General features: G+C 44.6%; 1 protein-coding gene across 3 annotated transcripts in view; it reads right to left on the bottom strand.

Moving 5' to 3' along the window:
- Positions 1–2,341: 2,341 nt before the first annotated feature.
- Positions 2,342–21,145, bottom strand: part of LOC109894509 (apoptosis-resistant E3 ubiquitin protein ligase 1-like) — a 38,206-nt gene continuing 19,402 nt past the window's right edge. For all 3 annotated transcript variants that reach the window (XM_031828985.1, XM_031828986.1, XM_031828987.1), the window contains exons 5-22: positions 18,375–18,446; positions 14,044–14,270; positions 12,866–13,103; positions 12,052–12,221; positions 11,755–11,935; positions 11,256–11,509; positions 11,061–11,138; positions 10,804–10,945; positions 10,571–10,692; positions 10,371–10,446; positions 10,172–10,281; positions 9,869–10,048; positions 7,450–7,572; positions 7,124–7,253; positions 6,942–7,000; positions 6,703–6,792; positions 5,954–6,129; positions 2,342–5,719 (exon numbers count right to left, since the gene is read on the bottom strand). In XM_031828985.1, the coding sequence (XP_031684845.1) occupies positions 5,617–5,719; positions 5,954–6,129; positions 6,703–6,792; positions 6,942–7,000; positions 7,124–7,253; positions 7,450–7,572; positions 9,869–10,048; positions 10,172–10,281; positions 10,371–10,446; positions 10,571–10,692; positions 10,804–10,945; positions 11,061–11,138; positions 11,256–11,509; positions 11,755–11,935; positions 12,052–12,221; positions 12,866–13,103; positions 14,044–14,270; positions 18,375–18,446 (2,531 nt within the window). In that variant the 3' untranslated portion in view covers positions 2,342–5,616. The remainder of the gene's footprint in view (positions 5,720–5,953; positions 6,130–6,702; positions 6,793–6,941; positions 7,001–7,123; positions 7,254–7,449; positions 7,573–9,868; positions 10,049–10,171; positions 10,282–10,370; positions 10,447–10,570; positions 10,693–10,803; positions 10,946–11,060; positions 11,139–11,255; positions 11,510–11,754; positions 11,936–12,051; positions 12,222–12,865; positions 13,104–14,043; positions 14,271–18,374; positions 18,447–21,145) is intronic.

Raw genomic sequence — 21,145 nt, 5'->3', positions numbered from 1 at the left:
GTATGAACATAGTATTCAACAACTGAGATATGAACTGAACAAGTTCCACAGACATGTGACTAAAATAAATGGAATAATGTGTCCCTGAACAAAGGGGAGGGGGGGGGGGCAAAATTAAAAGTAACAGTCAGTATCTGGTGTGGCCACCAGCTGCATTAAGTACTGCAGTGCATCTCCTCCTCATGGACTGTACCAGATTTGCCAGTTCTTGGTATGAGATGTTACCCCACTCTTCCACCAAGGCACCTGCAAGTTCCCAAACATTTATGGGGGGCAATGGCCCAAGCCCTCAACCTCCGGTCCAACAGGTCCCAGACTTGCTCAATGGGATTGAGATCCAAGCTCTTCGCTGGCCATGGCAGAACACTGACATTCCTGTCTTGCAGGAAATCACGCACAGAACAAGCAGTATGGCTGGTGGCATTGTCGTGCTAGAGGGTTCTGTCAGGATGAGCCTGCAGGAAGGGTCCCACATGCCAATCACATGAGGGAGGAGGATGTCTTCCCTGTAACGCACAGCATTGAGATTGCCTGCAATGACAATAAGCTCAGTGCGATGATGCTGTGACACACTGCCCCAGACCATGACAGACCCTCCACTTCCAAATCGATCCCGCTCCAGAGTACAGGCCTCAGTGTAACGCTCATTCCTTCGACGATTAACACAAATCCGACTATCACCCCTGGTGAGACAAAACCGCGACTTATCAGTGAAAAGCTCTTTTTGACAGTCCTGTCTGGTCCAGCGACGGTGGGTTTGTGCCCATAGGCGACATTGTTGCGGTGATGTCTGGTGAGGAACAGCCTTACAATAGGCCTACAAGCCCTCAGTCCAGCCTCTCTCAGCCTATTGCAGACAGTCTGAGCACTGATGGAGAGATTGTGCATTCCTTGTGTAACGGGCAGTTGTTGTTACCATCCTGTACCTGTCCCGCAGGTGTGATGTTCGGATGTATCGATCCTGTGCAGGTGTTGTTACAAGTGGTCTGCCACTGCGAGGACGATCAGCTGTCTGTCCTGTCTCCCTGTAGCGCTGTCTTAGGCGTCTCACAGTACGGACATTGCAATTTATTGCCCTGGCCACATCTGCAGTCCTCGTGCCACCTTGCAACATGCCTAAGGCACGTTCACACAGATGAGAAGGGGCCCTGGGCATCTTTATTTTGGTGTTTTTCAGAGTCAATTGAAAGGCCTCTTTAGTGTCTTAAGTTTTCATGACCGTGACCTTAATTGCCTACTGTTAGTGTCTTAACGACCGTTCTACAGGTGCATGTTCAGTAATTGTTCATGGTTCATTGAACAAGCATGGGAAAACGTGTTTCAATCCTTTACAATGAAGATCTGGGAAGTTATATGGATTTTTACCAATTAACTTTTAAATACAGGGTCCTGAAAAAGGGAGGTTTAAGTTTCATGTGGTCTTCTGCTTGTGTCCAGCTAGGAATCCTTGAAACAGTCACCAGCAAATCTCAGCCTCCTTAAACAAAGACAAATTGACACAAAATGTAATAATCTCCATCACGTTTTAATTCCATGAACAATAAAGGGACTGCAGAGCAGGAACCCTGCCATCCATCAGCCCACAGTGTTGTCATTTATTTGACACATAAAAAATTCCCACCTCCAAGCTGTAGGCAACTATGTCACAATATGTACATCGATCCAAAACCAAACCACACCAACCACTGAGCTTTCCCCATCACTTGAACTGGAATCTTAAACACTGAGAGCAGGACCTGCTTATGAGTGAAACACTATCTGAACAATAACTTTAAAATCAGTTTCTTTTTTCGATCCTGTGCAGGTGTTGTTACAAGTGGTCTGCCACTGCGAGGACGATCAGCTGTCTGTCCTGTCTCCCTGTAGCGCTGTCTTAGGCGTCTCACAGTACGGACATTGCAATTTATTGCCCTGGCCACATCTGCAGTCCTCGTGCCACCTTGCAACATGCCTAAGGCACGTTCACACAGATGAGAAGGGGCCCTGGGCATCTTTATTTTGGTGTTTTTCAGAGTCAATTGAAAGGCCTCTTTAGTGTCTTAAGTTTTCATGACCGTGACCTTAATTGCCTACTGTTAGTGTCTTAACGACCGTTCTACAGGTGCATGTTCAGTAATTGTTCATGGTTCATTGAACAAGCATGGGAAAACGTGTTTCAATCCTTTACAATGAAGATCTGGGAAGTTATATGGATTTTTACCAATTATCTTTTAAATACAGGGTCCTGAAAAAGGGACGTTTAAGTTTCATGTGGTCTTCTGCTTGTGTCCAGCTAGGAATCCTTGAAACAGTCACCAGCAAATCTCAGCCTCCTTAAACAAAGACAAATTGACACAAAATGTAATAATCTCCATCACGTTTTAATTCCATGAACAATAAAGGGACTGCAGAGCAGGAACCCTGCCATCCATCAGCCCACAGTGTTGTCATTTATTTGACACATAAAAAATTCCCACCTCCAAGCTGTAGGCAACTATGTCACAATATGTACATCGATCCAAAACCAAACCACACCAACCACTGAGCTTTCCCCATCACTTGAACTGGAATCTTAAACACTGAGAGCAGGACCTGCTTATGAGTGAAACACTATCTGAACAATAACTTTAAAATCAGTTTCTTTTTACATCTTCATTTTTAAAAATCTGAACTGCATTTCAACTATTTACACTTTTGTAAATGCACATGTTTTGTATAAGAATATTTAATATCGCGATTCCTATAGTACAATGCAATGCTACTTCTGCCAAGTCTTGTGTCTGACAGCAGCTACCATTTTAGTTGACTAGGTCATCTGATTAGTCTACCATTTCAATACCCATAGACTTTCAGTCATTGCACTGAAGCTAGTTAGCATCGGGAAACTACCTCTAACTGGACACCGAGACATACAAATGGTATCCACGAGTTCATCTGACTCTGGGAAAGTAGACAAAGAGCCTCATTGCCAAAATCCAGAAGTATCCCTATAAGACTTTGCCCTAGGCAAATCATGGTGGAGGATGAAAGCTCACTGTGTCTCAAAAGAGAAATTCTGAGTGACTGGGAGGTGTGTGCAGTCAACCCCAGCAGCAATAACAAAAACCCAGCACCCTTAAGAGGTTCCCAATAAGGTAAAGTTATTCTGTTAGTACGAGGAGCTTGGGAAGTGATATGTGTATCCTGTTCAACAAGAGTGAGGTGATGTTAAATTAAGTGCAAATCTCTTAGTGGCTGCAAATGCTAGGAGAGTTGAATAACAATAACGTAACCCGTCGTGGGTTTGCATTTGTGGTAAGTTGTGAGGCTAAAGATTCAGGTGAATACAAAAAATACAATAATATTGCATAAGAATGTGTCTGCTTTAGGCTACTGTGCTATGTTCTAGATGTTGGCTTTCCTAAATAGCCTGTACATGTGGGTAGCTGCACACTGCAATATGGGGTATCTGTACTTTACTATTTATATATTTGACTACTTTTACTTCACTACATTGTTTAAGAAAATATTGTACTTTTTACTCCATACATTTACCTTGACACACAAAAGTACTTGTTACGTTTTGAATGCTTAGCAGGGCATGAAAATGGTCCAATTCACACACTTATCCATTGAACATCCCTGGTCATCCCATCACTGCCTCTGATCTGGTGGACTCACTAAACACACAGGCTTAGTTTGTAAATGATGTCTGAATGTTGGAGTGTGACCCTGGCCATGCCTAAATAAATAAAACAACTATAAAATGGTGCCATCTTGTTACCTTCATTTGAAATCATTTACACTTTTACTTTTGACACTTAAGTATATTTTAGCAATTACATTTACTTTTGATGTTTAAAATATACTAACTCAAATATTTTTTTACTTTTACTCAAGTATGAAAATTGGGTACTTTTTCCAATCCTGAAGAAATATTCATCTTGTGTTTCCTGTCTCAGTATCCCTTACTCAGGTGGCTTATCTACCGAGTTGTAGGAGTCAGAGACAGCACACTATGGGTAGTAGTTAGAGAGGAGGCAACTGAGATCACACAACCATGGGCTGGGACACACACACAGGGGATGCATAGATGAGATTCGGAGGTAAACCCAGACAAGGCAGTGAATGAAACCCAACAGTCAAGAGCACAAGACATGACAGCTATCAAGATAACGTGTGAAGAGATCGGAAACTCAAGGTTAACATCCGATTGATATTCCCATGTCAAACTTCCACTGCAAAAACTACCAACAGTAATATCCCTGTTGTCATACTTTTGCTAGTCTAGGCTTCGTTTAACTACACACTTCTCCAGATTAAGTCAGAGGCAAAGGGCTTGAATAAGGCAGGTTTTAAAACAAAAAACTGTTATGGCTCAAGACAAATAGCATTGTCATCAACGGTATGGGTGAAAACAACATAAATCAGTCCATAAGTTAAAACAGACACACTGACATGGGGTAGCAAACGGTTAGTTCTTTTGAAAACCCATGTATTTGTAAACTGAAGTCAATTGTGGATGTGAAACGATGATAACTAAAAAATAAATGAAATCAGCTGTAATGTGTTAAACTCCCACCAATAAAAAAGTATGACCTCAAAGATCTATCAGGTACCTTTCGTCCCTTCTGTTTGAAACTATATCTGAACTGTTGCTATGACAACCCTTTAACATGCATGTACACATTGAAATGAAAGAGGGATATAATATATACTGTATATACATTTTACATTTTAATCATTTAGCAGAGCGACTTAAAGTATGAGTACATCCATTTTCATACTTTTCACAGTATATACACACACATCCTTCCCTGATCAGGTAAGGCCAAAGTGCTATGGGGTGTGCAGCTTCTCCACACTTTGTGTAGGCTGCTTTTGCATTTAAATCTTCCTCAGCTCCCCCCCCCCCCCCAAAAAAACACCAAGCTCACTAGGCTCTTTAACTAGCTCTATATTCTGTCTCAAAAACGTCAAATTAAACAACTCTAACATCTAGAATAAAACTACCCAGCCTTTTCTAACACTAGGTCATGTTCTTCATTAGAAAAGCAAACATTGTACAGTATATACACATAGTGCAGACACCTGACGACATCCCAGAGCCTACTGGACTTCCTGTGGAATTGCTTTAATGCCCTCTACCGCTGAAAGAGGATCATGGGTAGTCCGTGTGAGTCAAGGAGGGATGTCCATTGTCCAAAGCGGATGGAGCGGGTAACAGGCGTACCAGGGGCCTGGTTGGCGCTGGTGTCATTGGTACCCCACTGCTGTATGAGCAGGACCACAGTGTGACCAGAGTCTGGGGGTGAGCTCCAGGGATAGGGCCAATCAGAGTCTGAGGGTGAGCTCAAGGGATAGGGCCACTCAGAGTCTGGGGGTGAGCTCCAGGGATAGGGCCAATCAGAGTCTGAGGGTGAGCTCAAGGGATAGGGCCACTCAGAGTCTGAGGGTGAGCTCAAGGGATAGGGCCACTCAGAGTCTGAGGGTGAGCTCCAGGGATAGGGCCAATCAGAGTCTGAGGGTGAGCTCCAGGGATAGGGCCACTCAGAGTCTGGGGGTGAGCTCCAGGGATAGGGCCACTCAGAGTCTGGGGGTGAGCTCCAGGGATAGGGCCACTCAGAGTCTGGGAGTGAGCTCCAGGGATAGGGCCACTCAGAGCATGCCGAAGCCCTCACTGCCCTCACTGATGGCCAGCTTCAGCATCTTGTGCAGCTCCTCATAGGAATCATAGGTGGGGAGGCAAAGCTGGTTAAAACTAGAGAGAGAAGAATTCACAGATAGTCAGTCACTTTACAGTTTTTTACGAGACAAGTAGTGTGTCTGTGCATTAGTCAAGTAAAGAACTGAAACCGACTGTATAGCACATGTATATGAATGTGTAAGAGTGCATGTGTATGTGTATACGGTGTCTGAGTGTGTTTGTGTGTGTGTGTGTGTGTCTGAATGTGTGTGTGTGTTTGTGAGGGTGCGTGCATGCCCGTCCACTCACCAGGTGTGTGCGGTGGGCAGGGTGCTGTGTGTGGGAGCAGCAATGATCTGGAATGAGGGGCAGAGGGTGTTGAAGCCCCCAGGGGGAAGCTGGGAGGAGCCGGTGGTGAACTGCAGCAGGCGAGCCAACTCCTCCTGGGTGAAGCTGGACACCACGGCCCAGAACCACTTCATCACCTAGCACAACACAACACAGTCAGCATGGTGCACAACACAACACAGTCAGCATGGTGCACAACACAACACAGTCAGCATGGTGCACAACACAACACAGTCAGCATGGTGCACAACACAACACAGTCAGCATGGTGCACAACACAACACAGTCAGCATGGTGCACAACACAACACAGTCAGCATGGTGCACAACACAACACAGTCAGCATGGTGCACAACACAACACAGTCAGCATGGTGCACAACACAACACAGTCAGCATGGTGCACAACACAACACAGTCAGCATGGTGCACAACACAATACAGTCAGCATGGTGCACAACACAACACAGTCAGCATGGTGCACAACACAACACAGTCAGCATGGTGCACAACACAACACAGTAAGCATGGTGCACAACACAACACAGTCAGCATGGTGCACAACACAACACAGTCAGCATGGTGCACAACACAACACAGTCAGCATGGTGCACAACACTAACACGTTTGACACATCTCAATCAATATAACGCTGTAGCAAAGCAGTGTCGTTCACCATCTACTATGGCTCTGACCAGGTGGTGTCACACACCTTCTCTCTGAAGTGCCACGACCCTCCTACGACCACAGCATGGGCCTTGAAGTCCTGGACATTGATGTCCCCTGTACCGCACATCAACAGCTGGGGACAAACAGACATTTAGACATTACAGTGCCATAGGCCTGAGATTTAGAAAGTAGGACAAGACTTGCAAGCTTGGAAAGTTTGATAGGGGATGTAATTAGAGACAAAATCAGTTTGTTTTTCAGTTTGAGTTTCATTCAACATACCTCCAGCTCATTCTCATCAAATATGGCCAGGAGGTTCTCCGGAACAAGTTCATTCAAACCTGCAATTCACAAAACAGTTCATTGCCAAAAGCTTGGTTGCTTATCCCCTTATAGACATTCCAGATTAGATACAGGGGTGAATGTGAAATGACTCCATAATATATGGGTGTTTGTATCCCTACCTTTGAGAAAGTGCTCCACCTCGTCTCGCACCTGACTGGCGAGCCTGTACTGGGCCAGCAGGTTCAGATAATGCATCTTGTTCTCATTGTTGACAGCAATCTGAGCTCCTCCAGATATCAGCTCCACCACCTGAAGAGTGACAGAGTAACAGAGCTCAGGACATGACTGACAACACACCCACACACAGACCCCGCACTGCCTTTCTAGGAGAACTAAGCATTCTGCCAAGGAAATATTTATTCTGTTTTGTTAGTGCTTTCTTTTTTCTGTGAGATGACATGGTGGATAAGGGAAGTCATGTCAAACAGAAAGGTTCCCTCGTCACCTTCTCCAGCTGTCCTGACTTGTACTTCTCCTCAGCAAACACCAGGTCCATTTCACTGACATCATTGTTTAGGATGAAGCAGACTTTCGTTTTGTAGAACTCCTGATCATCCGTCTCAAAGTACTGCCGTGGAAAATTAAATACAAATACAGGAAAATAGATTTAAAATAAAGGTGTCATTCTAACTCGGTGAAACAACAAGGATGACTTATCCACTTAGAGCGGCAGGATGAGCTCTTAATATGTTCTAGAAACACCACAATATACACCTCATATGCTATGAAATAAACAGATCGCCTTTCTAACCAGCCAAAGCATTGGGAGAGAGGTAAACATTGGGAGAGAGGTAAGCATTGGGAGAGAGGTAAGCATTGGGAGAGAGGTAAGCATTGGGAGAGAGGTAAGCATTGGGAGAGAGGTAAGCATTGGGAGAGAGGTAAGCATTGGGAGAGAGGTAAGCATTGGGAGAGAGGTAAACATTGGGAGAGAGGTAAGCATTGGGAGCGAGGTAAACATTGGGAGAGAGGTAAGCATTGGGAGAGAGGTAAGCATTGGGAGAGAGGTAAACATTGGGAGAGAGGTAAGCATTGGGAGAGAGGTAAACATTGGGAGAGAGGTAAGCATTGGGAGAGAGGTAAGCATTGGGAGAGAGGTAGGCATTGGGAGAGAGGTAAGCATTGGGAGAGAGGTAAGCATTGGGAGAGAGGTAAGCATTGGGAGAGAGGTAAACATTGGGAGAGAGGAAACGTTGGGAGAGAGGTAAACATTGGGAGAGAGGTAAGCATTGGGAGAGAGGTAACCATTGGGAGAGAGGTAAGCATTGGGAGAGAGGTAAACATTGGGAGAGAGGTAAGCATTGGGAGCGAGGTAAACATTGGGAGAGAGATAAGCATTGGGAGAGAGGTAAACATTGGGAGAGAGGTAAATATTGGGAGAGAGGTAGGCAGTGGGAGAGAGGTAGGCATTGGGAGAGAGGTAAGCATTGGGAGAGAGGTAAGCATTGGGAGAGAGGTAGGCATTGGGAGACAGGTAAACATTGGGAGAGAGGTAGGCATTGGGAGAGAGGTAAGCATTGGGAGAGAGGTAAGCATTGGGAGAGAGGTAAACATTGGGAGAGAGGTAAGCATTTGGAGCGAGGTAAACGTTGGGAGAGAGGTAAACATTGGGAGAGAGGTAAGCATTGGGAGAGAGGTAAGCATTGGGAGAGAGGTAAACATTGGGAGAGAGGTAAGCATTGGGAGCGAGATAAACATTGGGAGAGAGATAAGCATTGGGAGAGAGGTAAACATTGGGAGAGAGGTAAATATTGGGAGAGAGGTAGGCAGTGGGAGAGAGGTAGGCATTGGGAGAGAGGTAAGCATTGGGAGAGAGGTAAACATTGGGAGAGAGGTAGGCATTGGGAGAGAGGTAAACATTGGGAGAGAGGTAAGCATTGGGAGAGAGGTAAACATTGGGAGAGAGGTAGGCATTGGGAGAGAGGTAAACATTGGGAGAGAGGTAGGCACTGGGAGAGAGGTAAGCATTGGGAGAGAGGTAAGCATTGGGAGAGAGGTAAACATTGGGAGCGAGGTAAACATTGGGAGAGAGGTAAGCATTGGGAGACAGGTAAGCATTGGGAGCGAGGTAAACATTGGGAGAGAGGTAAGCATTGGGAGCGAGGTAAACATTGGGAGAGAGGTAAGCATTGGGAGAGAGGTAGGCACTGGGAGAGAGGTAAGCATTGGGAGAGAGGTAGGCATTGGGAGAGAGGTAGGCATTGGGAGACAGGTAAACATTGGGAGAGAGGTAGGCATTGGGAGACAGGTAAACATTGGGAGAGAGGTAGGCATTGGGAGAGAGGTAAACATTGGAAGAGAGGTAGGCATTGGGAGAGAGGTAAGCATTGGGAGAGAGGTAAGCATTGGGAGAGAGGTAAACATGATAAGCATTGGGAGCGAGGTAAACATTGGGAGAGATGTAAGCATTGGGAGCGAGGTAAGCATTGGGAGAGAGGTAGGCATTGGGAGCGAGGTAAACATTGGGAGAGAGGTAAGCATTGGGAGAGAGGTAAACATTGGGAGAGAGGTAGGCATTGTGAGAGAGGTAAGCATTGGGAGAGAGGTAAGCATTGGGAGAGAGGTAAGCATTGGGAGCGAGGTAAACATTGGGAGAGAGGTAAACATTGGGAGAGATGTAAACATTGGGAGAGAGGTAAACATTGGGAGAAAGGTAAGCATTGGGAGCGAGGTAAACATTGGGAGCGAGGTAAACATTGGGAGAGAGGTAAGCATTGGGAGAGAGGTAAACATTGGGAGAGAGGTAAGCATTGGGAGAGAGGTAAACATTGGGAGAGAGGTAGGCATTGTGAGAGAGGTAAGCATTGGGAGAGAGGTCCATCTCTAGGTCCTCAGAGGATGTGGGACTGAGACGGAGGACATACTTTGTAGTTCATCCTGAGTCCGATGAGCTGGGCCAGGAAGGAGCGGGTGAAGCGAGCGCGGACCAGCTGCTTGTAGGCCCCGCCCAGGGCTGACTCGTACAGGCACTTCCCCACCACGCGCCCCGCAAACTCATACATCTTCAGACGCAGGTGGACCGGCCGCTCAGCGTTGGGGTGGACCTGAGAAGATAGACGGACAGACACAGTACCTCACTATCCTATTGGCTAACCCCAGCACTAGGTCACTGAATCCTGGCCGTAGCCGTATTGTTCTAGTTGTGCTGGTGAGAAGGGAGGTCTTACCAGGCCCTGGTTGTCGTCACTGAAGCGAGTAAACAGCTGATTGGTGGTGTCAAACAGGGTCTTACAGACGAGCTCAAACCACTCCCTTCGCGGCCCTCCCCAGTCCAGAGCTAGGGGCCCACACAACACATATACTGCGTCATTCAACAGCCCTCCCCACACAACACCAGCTGACTGGCCTGTCATCTGCTGATCTTACCTTCCTCATCCTGGAACACCACCTCAAAGTTCTTACTCCAGTCCGACACGGAGAAGTTCCGGGTGGCTTTCAGAGACTGGGGAGAGATAGACATGTTAAAACACTGTCATTTTCACACTCAATATCACCGTACGAGTCTGCAGGAGCAGTTCTTAATCTCACTGCGGCTCGGAAAATAGTTACACGGTGGGTTCACTCACAGAGTCCAGGATGCAGTGGCGTGTGATCTTCAGGCAGGTCTTGGTGCGAGGTCTCTTGGAGTGGATGTGTCTGAGCTCCCTCTGGAAGAAGCTCACCTTGTCCTGGAATGTCTCCGAGCCACCTGTCAACGGCACAAAAACCATCCAGTCTCAATGCTTCTACAGAGGCCAAAAACGATCTATACCAGGTACACCCCCCAGTGTTACTGAACTGGAAAAGGAGGGATACCAACCGATATTCTTGTGCAAGAAACGGATGAAGGTGGCAGCCATGATGTTTCTGTCTTTACAGCTCAGCTCCACTGGCGGCTGGATCCCATCATCCACCACAAGAGTCAAGTACTTGTGAACGGGGTCAGGGCCATAGTATGTGAACTGAAGGGACAGAAAGACGAGGGTGAACACACAAGCTCATTAAACCTACTGCTAAAGGTCAGACAATATTATGTGGAAATCACACAGTGTTTCACAGCATGGCTGCTTGTCCTACCTTTGTCCCTGGGCAAACTCGAAAGGTGAAAAGGCGCCATGGAATGATTTTCAGGTAAAACTCCTTCACTGACAGTTGCTGTGTAGCAGAAAAGTAAATGGTCCAGTCAATGACAGAAGTCTGCAACAAACCCGGCTGTAGAACCTGTGGTATGTCTGGTCAAATCAAAATCCTTTCTATCCTCTCTTCACCCACCTTTGGCGATATGTAGCAGTAGACCTTTTTTGGTTTCTTGACCTTGTCCGGCTGGCCCTCTACAGGGGAGTCATGCTCGTCCTCCTCGTCCCCCATGGAGGGCCGTCTCTGAGGGGCCATCAGAGCCGAGGCTGGGAGCTGCCACGAGGAGTTACTGTAGTTACTGTAGTTCCCTGAGCCATACAGGTACGCCTCAAAGTAGATGCTGATCCCTGTGGTGGACACGTTCTTCTCCACACACTTCTTCTCATTCTCTGTTTGGTGGAAGGGTAGCAATTGAAACAAAAGAGTGATATGAGAACCCTACAACCACAGCTTTTCCTCCACCAAGACGAAAGTCTAGACTCTACATGTATTTCACTGTGGAGTATCTCATTTTGAGTATGATAGGCTGAAAATACATGTAGCAACTTGGGGAAATACCATTTGATCCACTATCCTATCACCTTCCTTCACATGGGCCTGTTCAATCATACCCTAAAATAGGACCCTTACTCACCACTGAGAACAATGATGTCGAACTCCCCGTTGCTGAGGGGCAGGTCGGTATAGGAGATGCGTGCCCGGAAACAGCCCTTCTTCCTCAGGGTGATTTTCAGCAGTACCTGGCACAGCTGCTTGTTGGATGACACTGACTTACAGTAGTACTCCTCCAGGCTGTCGTCATCCACCGTGCCCAGCTGAGAGAAGGAAGACACAAAATGGATTCCCATTGTCCAATTCCACAGTCTAAAATCAGGAAACAAATTCATTTATTCTGTTGTATGAGTGTTGTGTCATGATATTGGGTTCTTACCGAGTGGACGTGGACGCTGTAGTTGACTTCGTCTATCAGTGAAGTGGAGTTACTGGTGGGGTTGCCATACTCGTCCCGAGGCTCGATCTGCAGGGTATGCTGCTGGCCATATACTAAGACCAGGGTGGAGAAGTGGTAGGCTATCTTCGTTTTGGACGGGTCCACTGTCCCTGAAATGGACACAGAACATGTTGGGAAGAGATGAGCATTCAGGGGATATCTCAAATTAAAGTATGTAGTGTTTACCAGTACAATACATACATAGGGCCTGAGACAACAGAGGAAAAACAGTTTTCATTTACACAAAGTTCCAAGTTGCTTCCATGTGAAGGGAAGGGTTTCAACACTTATTAAACCTAATTGAGCAAAGCTGTAGAGCATAATGCAAATATTTCCAAAAATTGTAATAAACAATCAGATTAAAATAAAATGTTCAGGAAAATATCGATATTGCCTTAATTAAATGTTATGATCATCATCACCTCGTGCTATATTTCGTAAGCAAAGCCGAACTAGAAAACATATTGTGATGATGAATACTATTAACATAATTATTATCATGTTATGAGGACAAGCAATGGAAAGAACATTGGAAGAAACGTTCAGTGGTATCAATTCTGGTCTGGGTGGTCATTAATAATTCTTACTGCGCAACGTCATAGTTCTGTTCTTTATCATAAGCAAAAACACAATGATCAATATCAATTACTTAAACGTCCTGTCATCCATGCTTTGCATTTATATTACAAATGTAGCACAGTCCAGTCCTGAGATGGGTTAGTCACACAGTCCAAAAGGTCATGACTTTCTTTACCTGATTTGAATATCTTGTAGTAAGGGCTGTAGGCCACGTTGAGTCCTCCCAGTTTGACAGCTACCTCATAGCGTCCGGCCTTGCGGACAGTGAAGGCCAGTTTGACCACATTGGACTCTGGCTCCTGCAGAACCTCCTGGGTGATGGGGATGTCTAGGGCCAGCTCTATGTGAGTGATGTTGACCCTTAACCCCACGGGTCGGTGGGCAGGGAAGGGCTGACCGTTCTTGTAGAAGAGCTTTGGTAGAGAGTCAGAGCAAACCATGAGAAACCATGGCAGGATGTCTAGTACCACAACTTGTGCCAACAGTCTATTCTCACCTTGATATTGAATTGTATATTGTATTGTTGGGAAAAAGCTAGCAAGTAAGCATTTCACTGTACTGTTTTACACCCGCTGTGTTCCGTGCACGTGACAAATAAACCCGAAACTTCATTGTGTGCTTTATGTCCCCAATAGAAACCCAACCGACAAGACAAATAACAGAATCACTGACTAAAATCCGCAGAAACAAAAAAGTGTATCCCTCATCTACATTCTCTTTAAAGGCCCATTGCGGTAAAACCTGATTTTCCTGTTTTTTTCTCTCTACACTATGAGGTTGGAATAATACTGTGAAATTGTGAAAATTATGATAATGCCTTTTTAGTGTGAGACCTGCTTAAAAAGAATATCTGAAGATTTAGTGGGATGGAGTTTTTGCCAATTAGTTAATAGAGAGTTCCAAACCCCCCTTGGGGTTTCACAAAGAAGAAAACATATCGCATGACTGAAACTTAAAGGAAAACTCCACCCCAAAACAATATTTTGGTATTTGTTTCATTAGTCCATTGTTGACATAGTCCCAAAATGTGAGGGAGAACTTTAACCCTTCTCCAAACCTTTCTGCCAATAACAGCTTGTTCTCAGTTTTTCCCTCCCCACTCAAACCACTCACAGACAGTCCTAGCAACATTATTGCTTGAGAAATTGCTCTTTGCTAAGTAGAATTCTTTTGTTTATTTTTGAGCATTGTTACCCAGAAATATACATTGGACCTTTAATATTTGAGGTGGGTGGTTGTGCTCTAATCGTAGTTTCAGAATTGTAGTTTCAGAAATTGAACTCTTAAAATGCAGAAATGACTGAAGTATCCTAGATATGTGATTTCAAGCAGATAGGTAGGAAAGGATCTTACGTGAACACGGAAGCTCATAGTCTGGCCCACTTCCTGTGGGTCCTTCCAATCCCAGGACACCTTGCAGGAGCGCGGGTCCAGGTAGTTCCCTCGTACATAGTCGTAGATGCTGCGGTCACCCCTTCTCCCGGGATCCTCATTCTGCAGGAAGCTAACCACCCGCGCAGCAAGCTCACATAGGAACTTGATGGTAAAGACAAACGCTATGATGGAAACAGTAATTCCACCTGCCAGGGGGAGACATTCAGTCAGAGACCTTGTTTGAACACACTGAATGTGATTAAATGCACAGCATACTGAGGATGGCTCATAGAGGTCTTCACGGGTCCAACAGACCACACAATTTGGAGATCTGACACGGGACCCAAGCGGGTCCAGGTCCTAAATTCAGACTTTTGTCTCGGATCTGTGACGAGTCTGATATAATTGGCAGGGGTCTCGGGTATGTGCAATTCAAATAGATTTACCGACTGGACCTGATTGGACCTGTCCTCTGTTAATTTACTGTTTGTGTGATGAGAAATGCGCGAGCTTGTTATCTCTGTTAGCCAATTGCAACTCAATAAATTGTGTAGTTATGTTCGACTGAAAATGGTTCCAGAAGCTCACCTCACCTGCTGGAGAGAGACAGTAAAATGAGCCTTGGCCTAGGCTACTGTTGATTGTGAAGATGAAGTTATTTTTCATTGAAGTAAAACTAAGTTAGAGGAGAAAGAGTACAGTAAAAAGAAGCCGACAAGGGTAATGTCCTCGGGGACAAGTTTTAATATTATAGTGGACAAAGATGAGAAGAATGTTGGTGGCCAAATGGACTGTGTGCAACTCACTATTCAGGTTTGATGCAATTGTCTACCTAACATAAATTTATTTCCATATTTATTATTGAATGTTTAGTCATTATTATTACTGTAAATACTTTGTATTATTATTGTAGGCCTATTTTATCATCTAAACGGGTTCTCTGCATAGCCTATGCAAGTTTTTTTTTTCATTTTGTTGAGACATTTTCATTGGCTAAATTAAGTTTGTCTTTTCAATTTTGTGATCCGTATTTAGTTTAAGGTTAAAAGTAGGCCCTTTGTAAATTAAATAGCATTAACCTATTGCTGTTGAGTAGGCCTACGGTAGGCAATGACCTTTGTTGGTATTAGCTGCAATATACATTGCATTTGGAAAGTATTCAGACACCTTGACTTTTTCCACATTTTGTTACGTTACAGCCTTATTCTAAAATTCATTAAATATTTTTTTCCCCCTCATCAATCTACATGCAATACCCCATACACACAATACCCCATACACACAATACCCCATACACACAATACCCCGTAATGACAAAGCAAAAACTGCAAAAAAAATAGCACATTTTTGCAAATTTGTTAAAAATAGAAATATCATATTTACATAAGTATTCAGATCCTTTACTCAGTACTTTGTTGAAGCACCTTTGGCAGCGATTAAAGCCTTGAGTCTTCTTGGGTATGACGCTACAAGCTTGGCACACCTGTATTTGGAGAGTTTCTCCCATTCCTCTCTGCAGATCATCTCAAGCTCTGTCAGGTTGGATGGGGAGCGTTGCTGCAAAGCTCATTTCAGATCTCTCCAGAGATGTTCGATCGTGTTCAAGTCCCGGCTATGGCTGGGCCACTCAAGGACATTCAGATACTCGTCCCGAAGCCACTCCTGCGTTGTCTTGGCTGTGTCCTTAGGGTAATTTTCCATGGTGGTGGCAGAATGATGCTGCCACCACCATGCTTCACTGTGCGGAATGGTGCCAGATTTCCTCCAGATGTGACGCTTGGCATTCAGGCTAAAGAGTTCAATCTTGGTTTCATCAGACCAGAGAATCTTGTTTCTCATTGTCTGAGAGTCTTTTGGTGCCTTTTGGCAAACTCCAAGAGGGCTGTTATGTGCTTTTTTACTGAGGAGTGGCTTCCGTCTGGCCACTCTACCATGAAGGCCTGATTGGTGGAGTGCTGCAGAGATGGTTGTCCTTCTGGAAGGTTCTCCCATCTCCTCAGAGGAACTCTAGAGCTCTGTCAGAGTGACCATTGGGTTCTTGGACACCCATCTGACCAAGGCCCTTCTCCCCCAATTGCTCAGTTTGGCCGGGCGGCCAGAACTAGGAAGTGTCTTGGTGGTTCCAAACTTCTTCCATTTAAGAATGTTAGAGGCCACTGTGTTCTTGGGGACCTTCAATGCTGCAGAAATGTTTTGGTACCCTTCCCCAGATATGTGCCTCAACAAAATCCTGTCTTGGAGCTCTTTGGACAATTCCTTCAACCTCATGGCTTGGTTTTTGCTCTGACATGAACTGTCAACTGCGGGACCTTATATAGACAGGTGTGTGACTTACAAAATCATGTCCAATCAATTGAATTTACCACAGGTGGACTCCAATCAAGTTGTAGAAACATCTCAAGGATGACCAATGGAAACAGGATGCACCTAAGCTCAATTTTGAGTCTCATAGCAAATGGTCTGAATACTTAAGTAAATAAGATATTTTTGTTTTTATTTTTAATACATTTGCAAAAATGTCTAAAATCCTGTTTTCGCTTTGTCACTATGGGGTATTGTGTGTAGATTGCTGAGGATTGTTTTGTGTTGAATCCATTTTAGAATAAGTCTGTAACGTAACAAAATGTGGAGTCTGGATACTTTCCGAAGGCAGTGTAAGCCTGTTCAAAACTTTTTGGAATGTTTTATTCTGTTGAGCCATTTTCGATGGCCAAATTAAGTTCCAGCTGTAATGTTGTGTTTGCCGCAATATAACAAAATTACCAGTATTCCCGGTAGGCCTACTATGCTACTCGCACACAAACCATGAAAAGGAAGAACCAAACAGGGCAAAATGCAAAACTTTATTTAATGCAGCAATATAATAACCTGTTCATATTTTCACTAGAAACAATGACTTGACTTACTTGTGATATTATCCTAATAAAGGTAACCAACTTTTGTGACGGTTTGGTGTGGTATGACTATTATTAGGCTTAGATACTGCAGGCCTTTGACTGCGGTGTGCACTGGCACTCCAAGTGACTCCGACAGTTGAACTTGTGGTGAGGCAGAATGTTTTAGGCCTACCAGACTTACTCCTTTAATCTAACAATCACAGGAGGTTGGTGGCACCTTCATTGAGTAGGACTGGCTCGTGGTAATTACTGGACACTATAAAGTTTTGAACTTTGAAACAACAAATTTAGTTTTTTTGTAATTGGTTATTTGGCGTTTGGACAAACAGTGGATAATTTGGCCAATATCACTTTTTTACTAATGGCGCTGGCAGCGCCAAGATGGAGGTTTCTTTCTACTATCGGATCTGAACGGGTCTCTCGGCTCCGAACCAGTATGGGTCTGTTTTCCATGGTCTTTTCGGAAAGGGTCTGACTGTCCTCGGGTCCCTTCGGAACGGGTCTCCGTTTTTGGAAAATAAATGTATGCATATCGGGTTGGGTGGGAAAGCCACGGATCCATCCAACGTTTTGGACCCGTGAAGATCTAATGGCTCATGCTGATCTTATTAGTGGAGAGACCATTTGCAATGCAATTGTGGAAAAATTACTTCAAAGAATGCTTTAAAGGGATTGTTCACTTTCATCCAAAAGTATCTACATTGATTCTGAAGCTCAAACAGTCACTTATAGAAGCTTTGAACAAAGCGAATATCGAACCCATGACTTGATTGGGATTTGTGCCACCAATGCCAAAAGTTAACCATGTGGAAACAGTGCCAGGGAAATGAACCCAGAGCATGGATTGACATCATACCTTCTCCATAGACTACTTACAGGGTAAGGAAACCCATTTTGTATATTTGAGTGAACTATACCTTTAAGGTCTATTTCCTTGAATGTGCTGTGGAGAAGCAGTAATTGTATGGGTAAAGCCTGGAAATCTTGGGACACACAAACAATATCTGTAGTTCAAATATATTTTATATATATATATATATATATATATATATATATATATATATATATATATATATATATATACACACACACACACATATATATATATATATATATATATATATATATATATATATATATATATATATATATATATATATATATATACACACACATATATATATATATATACACACAGTATATCTGAATGTTTTTTTGATTATTTATTATTATAAAAAATTAAAAAATGTTTTTAAATGTAACCTTTATTTTACTAGGCAAGTTTCAACTGTACTAATATTTTCAACAAGTACTTCCTGATAATTCTAATGACAGGTTAGTTTAGGCCCCAGGCCTTGCTGACAGGCGCCCATCCCCTACTTCAAATGGCTACTGTCAGTAGAACTCACTCACCAATCACGTAAAACATGAGGTCCCTTATCAGAAAGCACAGTGCCACAGTACAGCCAAATATAAAAGCTCCCGCTGAAAGAGAAACAAAGACAGGCATCATGCTTTACTTGACTTTCACAGCACAGAAAAAGCTTTTGACAGACATTTCATAATAATCTTATGTGCCCTACGCCCAGGGCACTAAAGTGGTCGCATAAGCTCCTACATATTTTGCTGTGTGACCTGACATTTTATTTTGGGAGCACCAGTGCGACCAGGACAAAAATTACCCTGATAATGACTGTTGTAATGATAGGTTTCACTGTGCAGTTGTTTCTGAGTACCTTAAGAGACAAAAGTGAGCACAGATTTGTTCAGTCCAAAGCCTACATGTAAAGAATATACAAAAATATTAAAGAATGTATCAGTGACTTGTATTTCTTGCAACTTTCTGAAGATGTAACGGCAGGGGAATGCCTGTGTCTACCACTTTGTGTAGCCAGTAATCAAATCAAATCTGATTTGTCACATACACATGGTTAGCAGATGTTAATGCGAGTGTAGCGAAATGCTTGTGCTTCTAGTTCCGACAATGCAGTAATAACCAACGAGTAATCTAACCTAAGAATTTCACAACAACTACCTTATACACACAAGTGGAAAGGGATTAAGAATATGCAAATAAAGATATATGATTGAGTGATGGTACAGAACGGCATAGGCAAGATGCAGTAGATGGTATCGAGTACATTAAAAACATATGAGATGAGTAATTTAGGGTATGTAAACATATTAAGTGGCATTGTTTAAAATGGCTTGTGATACATTTTGTACATAATCTTTTCCAATATTAAAGTGGCTGGAGTTGAGTCAGTATGTTGGCAGCAGCCACTCAATGTTAGTGGTGGCTGTTTAACAGTCTGATGGCCTTGAGATAGAAGCTGTTTTTCAGTCTCTCGGTCCCTGCTTTGATGCACCTGTACTGACCTCACCTTCTGGATGATAGAGGGGTGGACAGGCAGTGGCTCGGGTGGTTGTTGTCCTTGATGGTCTTTATGGCCTTCCTGTGACATCGGGTGGTGTAGGTGTCCTGGAGGGCAGGTTGTTTGCCCCCGGTGATGTGTTGTGCAGACCTCACTATCCTCTGGAGAGCCTTACGGTTGTGGGCGGAGCAGTTTCCGTACCAGGCGGTGATACAGCCCGACAGGATGCTCTCGATTGTGCATCTGTAAAAGTATTTTTTTTTCAGTGCTTTTGGTGACAAGCTGAATTTCTTCAGCCTCCTGAGGTTGAAGAGGTGCCGCTGCGCCTTCTTCACCACGCTGTCTGTGTGGGTGGACCAATTAAGTTTGTCCGTGATGTGTACGCCGAGGAACTTAACTTACTACCCTCTCCACTACTGTCCCGTCGATCTGGATAGGGGGTGCTCCCTCTGCTGTTTCCTGAAGTCCACGATCATCTCCTTTGTTTGTTGACATTGAGTGTAAGGTTATTTTCCTGACACCACACTCCGAGGGCCCTCACCTCCTCCCTGTAGGCCGTCTCGTCGTTGTTGGTAATCAAGCCTACCACTGTAGTGTCATCTGCAAACTTGATGATTGAGTTGGAGGCGTGCATGGCCACGCAGTCGTGGGTGAACAGGGAGTACAGGAGAGGGCTCAGAACACACCCTTGTGGGGCCCCAGTGTTGAGGATCAGCGGGGTGGAGATGTTGTTACCTACCCTCACCACCTGGGTGGGGGCGGCCCGTCAGGAAGTCCAGTACCCAGTTGCACAGGGCGGGGTCGAGACCCAGGGTCTCGAGCTTGATGACGAGTTTGGAGGGTACTATGGTGTTAAATGCTGAGCAGTAGACGATGAACAGCATTCTCACATAGGTATTCCTCTTGTCCAGATGGCTTAGGGCAGTGTGCAGTGTGGTTGCGAATGCGTCGTCTGTGGACCTGTTGGGGCGGTAAGCAAATTGGAGTGGGTCTAGGGTGTCAGGTAGGGTCCTTGACTAGTCTCTCAAAACACTTCATGATGACGGAAGTGAGTGCTACGGGGCGATAGTCGTTTAGCTAAGTTACCTTAGCTTTCTTGGGAACAGGAACAATGGTGGCCCTCTTAAAGCATGTGGGAACAGCAGACTGGGATAAGGATTGATTTAATATGTCCGTAAACACACCAGCCAGCTGGTCTGCGCATGCTCTGAGGACGCGGCTGGGGATGTCGTCTGGGCCTGCAGCCTTGCGAGGGTTAACACGTTTAAATGTTTTACGCACGTCGGCTGCAGTGAAGGAGAGTCCGCAGGTTTTGGTAGCGGGCCGTGTCAGTGGCACTGTATTGTCCTCAAAGCGAGCAAAGAAGTTGTTTAGTCTGTCTGGGAGCAAGACATCCTGGTCCGCAATGGGCCACATACCACTTGTGTCTGAGCCGTTGAATTGCGACTCTACTTTGTCTCTATACTGACGCTTAGCTTGTTTGATTGCGTCGCGGAGGGAATAGCTACAGTGTTTGTACTCGGTCATGTTTCTGGTCACCTAGCCCTGGTTAAAAGCAGTGGTTCGCGCTTTCAGTTTTGTGCGAATGCTGCCATCAATCCACGGTTTCTGGTTTGGGAATGTTTTAATAGTTGCTGTGGGTACGACATCGATGGTGCACTTGCTTATAAACTCGCTCACCGAATCAGCGTATTCATCAATGTTGTTGTTTGACCCAATGTGGAACATATCCCAATCCACGTGATCGAAGCAATCTTGAAGCGTGGAATCAGATTGGTTGGACCAGCGTTGAGCAGACCTGAGCTCGGG

The sequence above is a fragment of the Oncorhynchus kisutch genome, linkage group LG7 (assembly GCF_002021735.2).
Source record: "Oncorhynchus kisutch isolate 150728-3 linkage group LG7, Okis_V2, whole genome shotgun sequence".
Taxonomy (NCBI): domain Eukaryota; kingdom Metazoa; phylum Chordata; class Actinopteri; order Salmoniformes; family Salmonidae; genus Oncorhynchus; species Oncorhynchus kisutch.
Note: the sequence above shows the minus strand (reverse complement) of the source record. Positions and strands in the feature narration are given on the sequence as shown.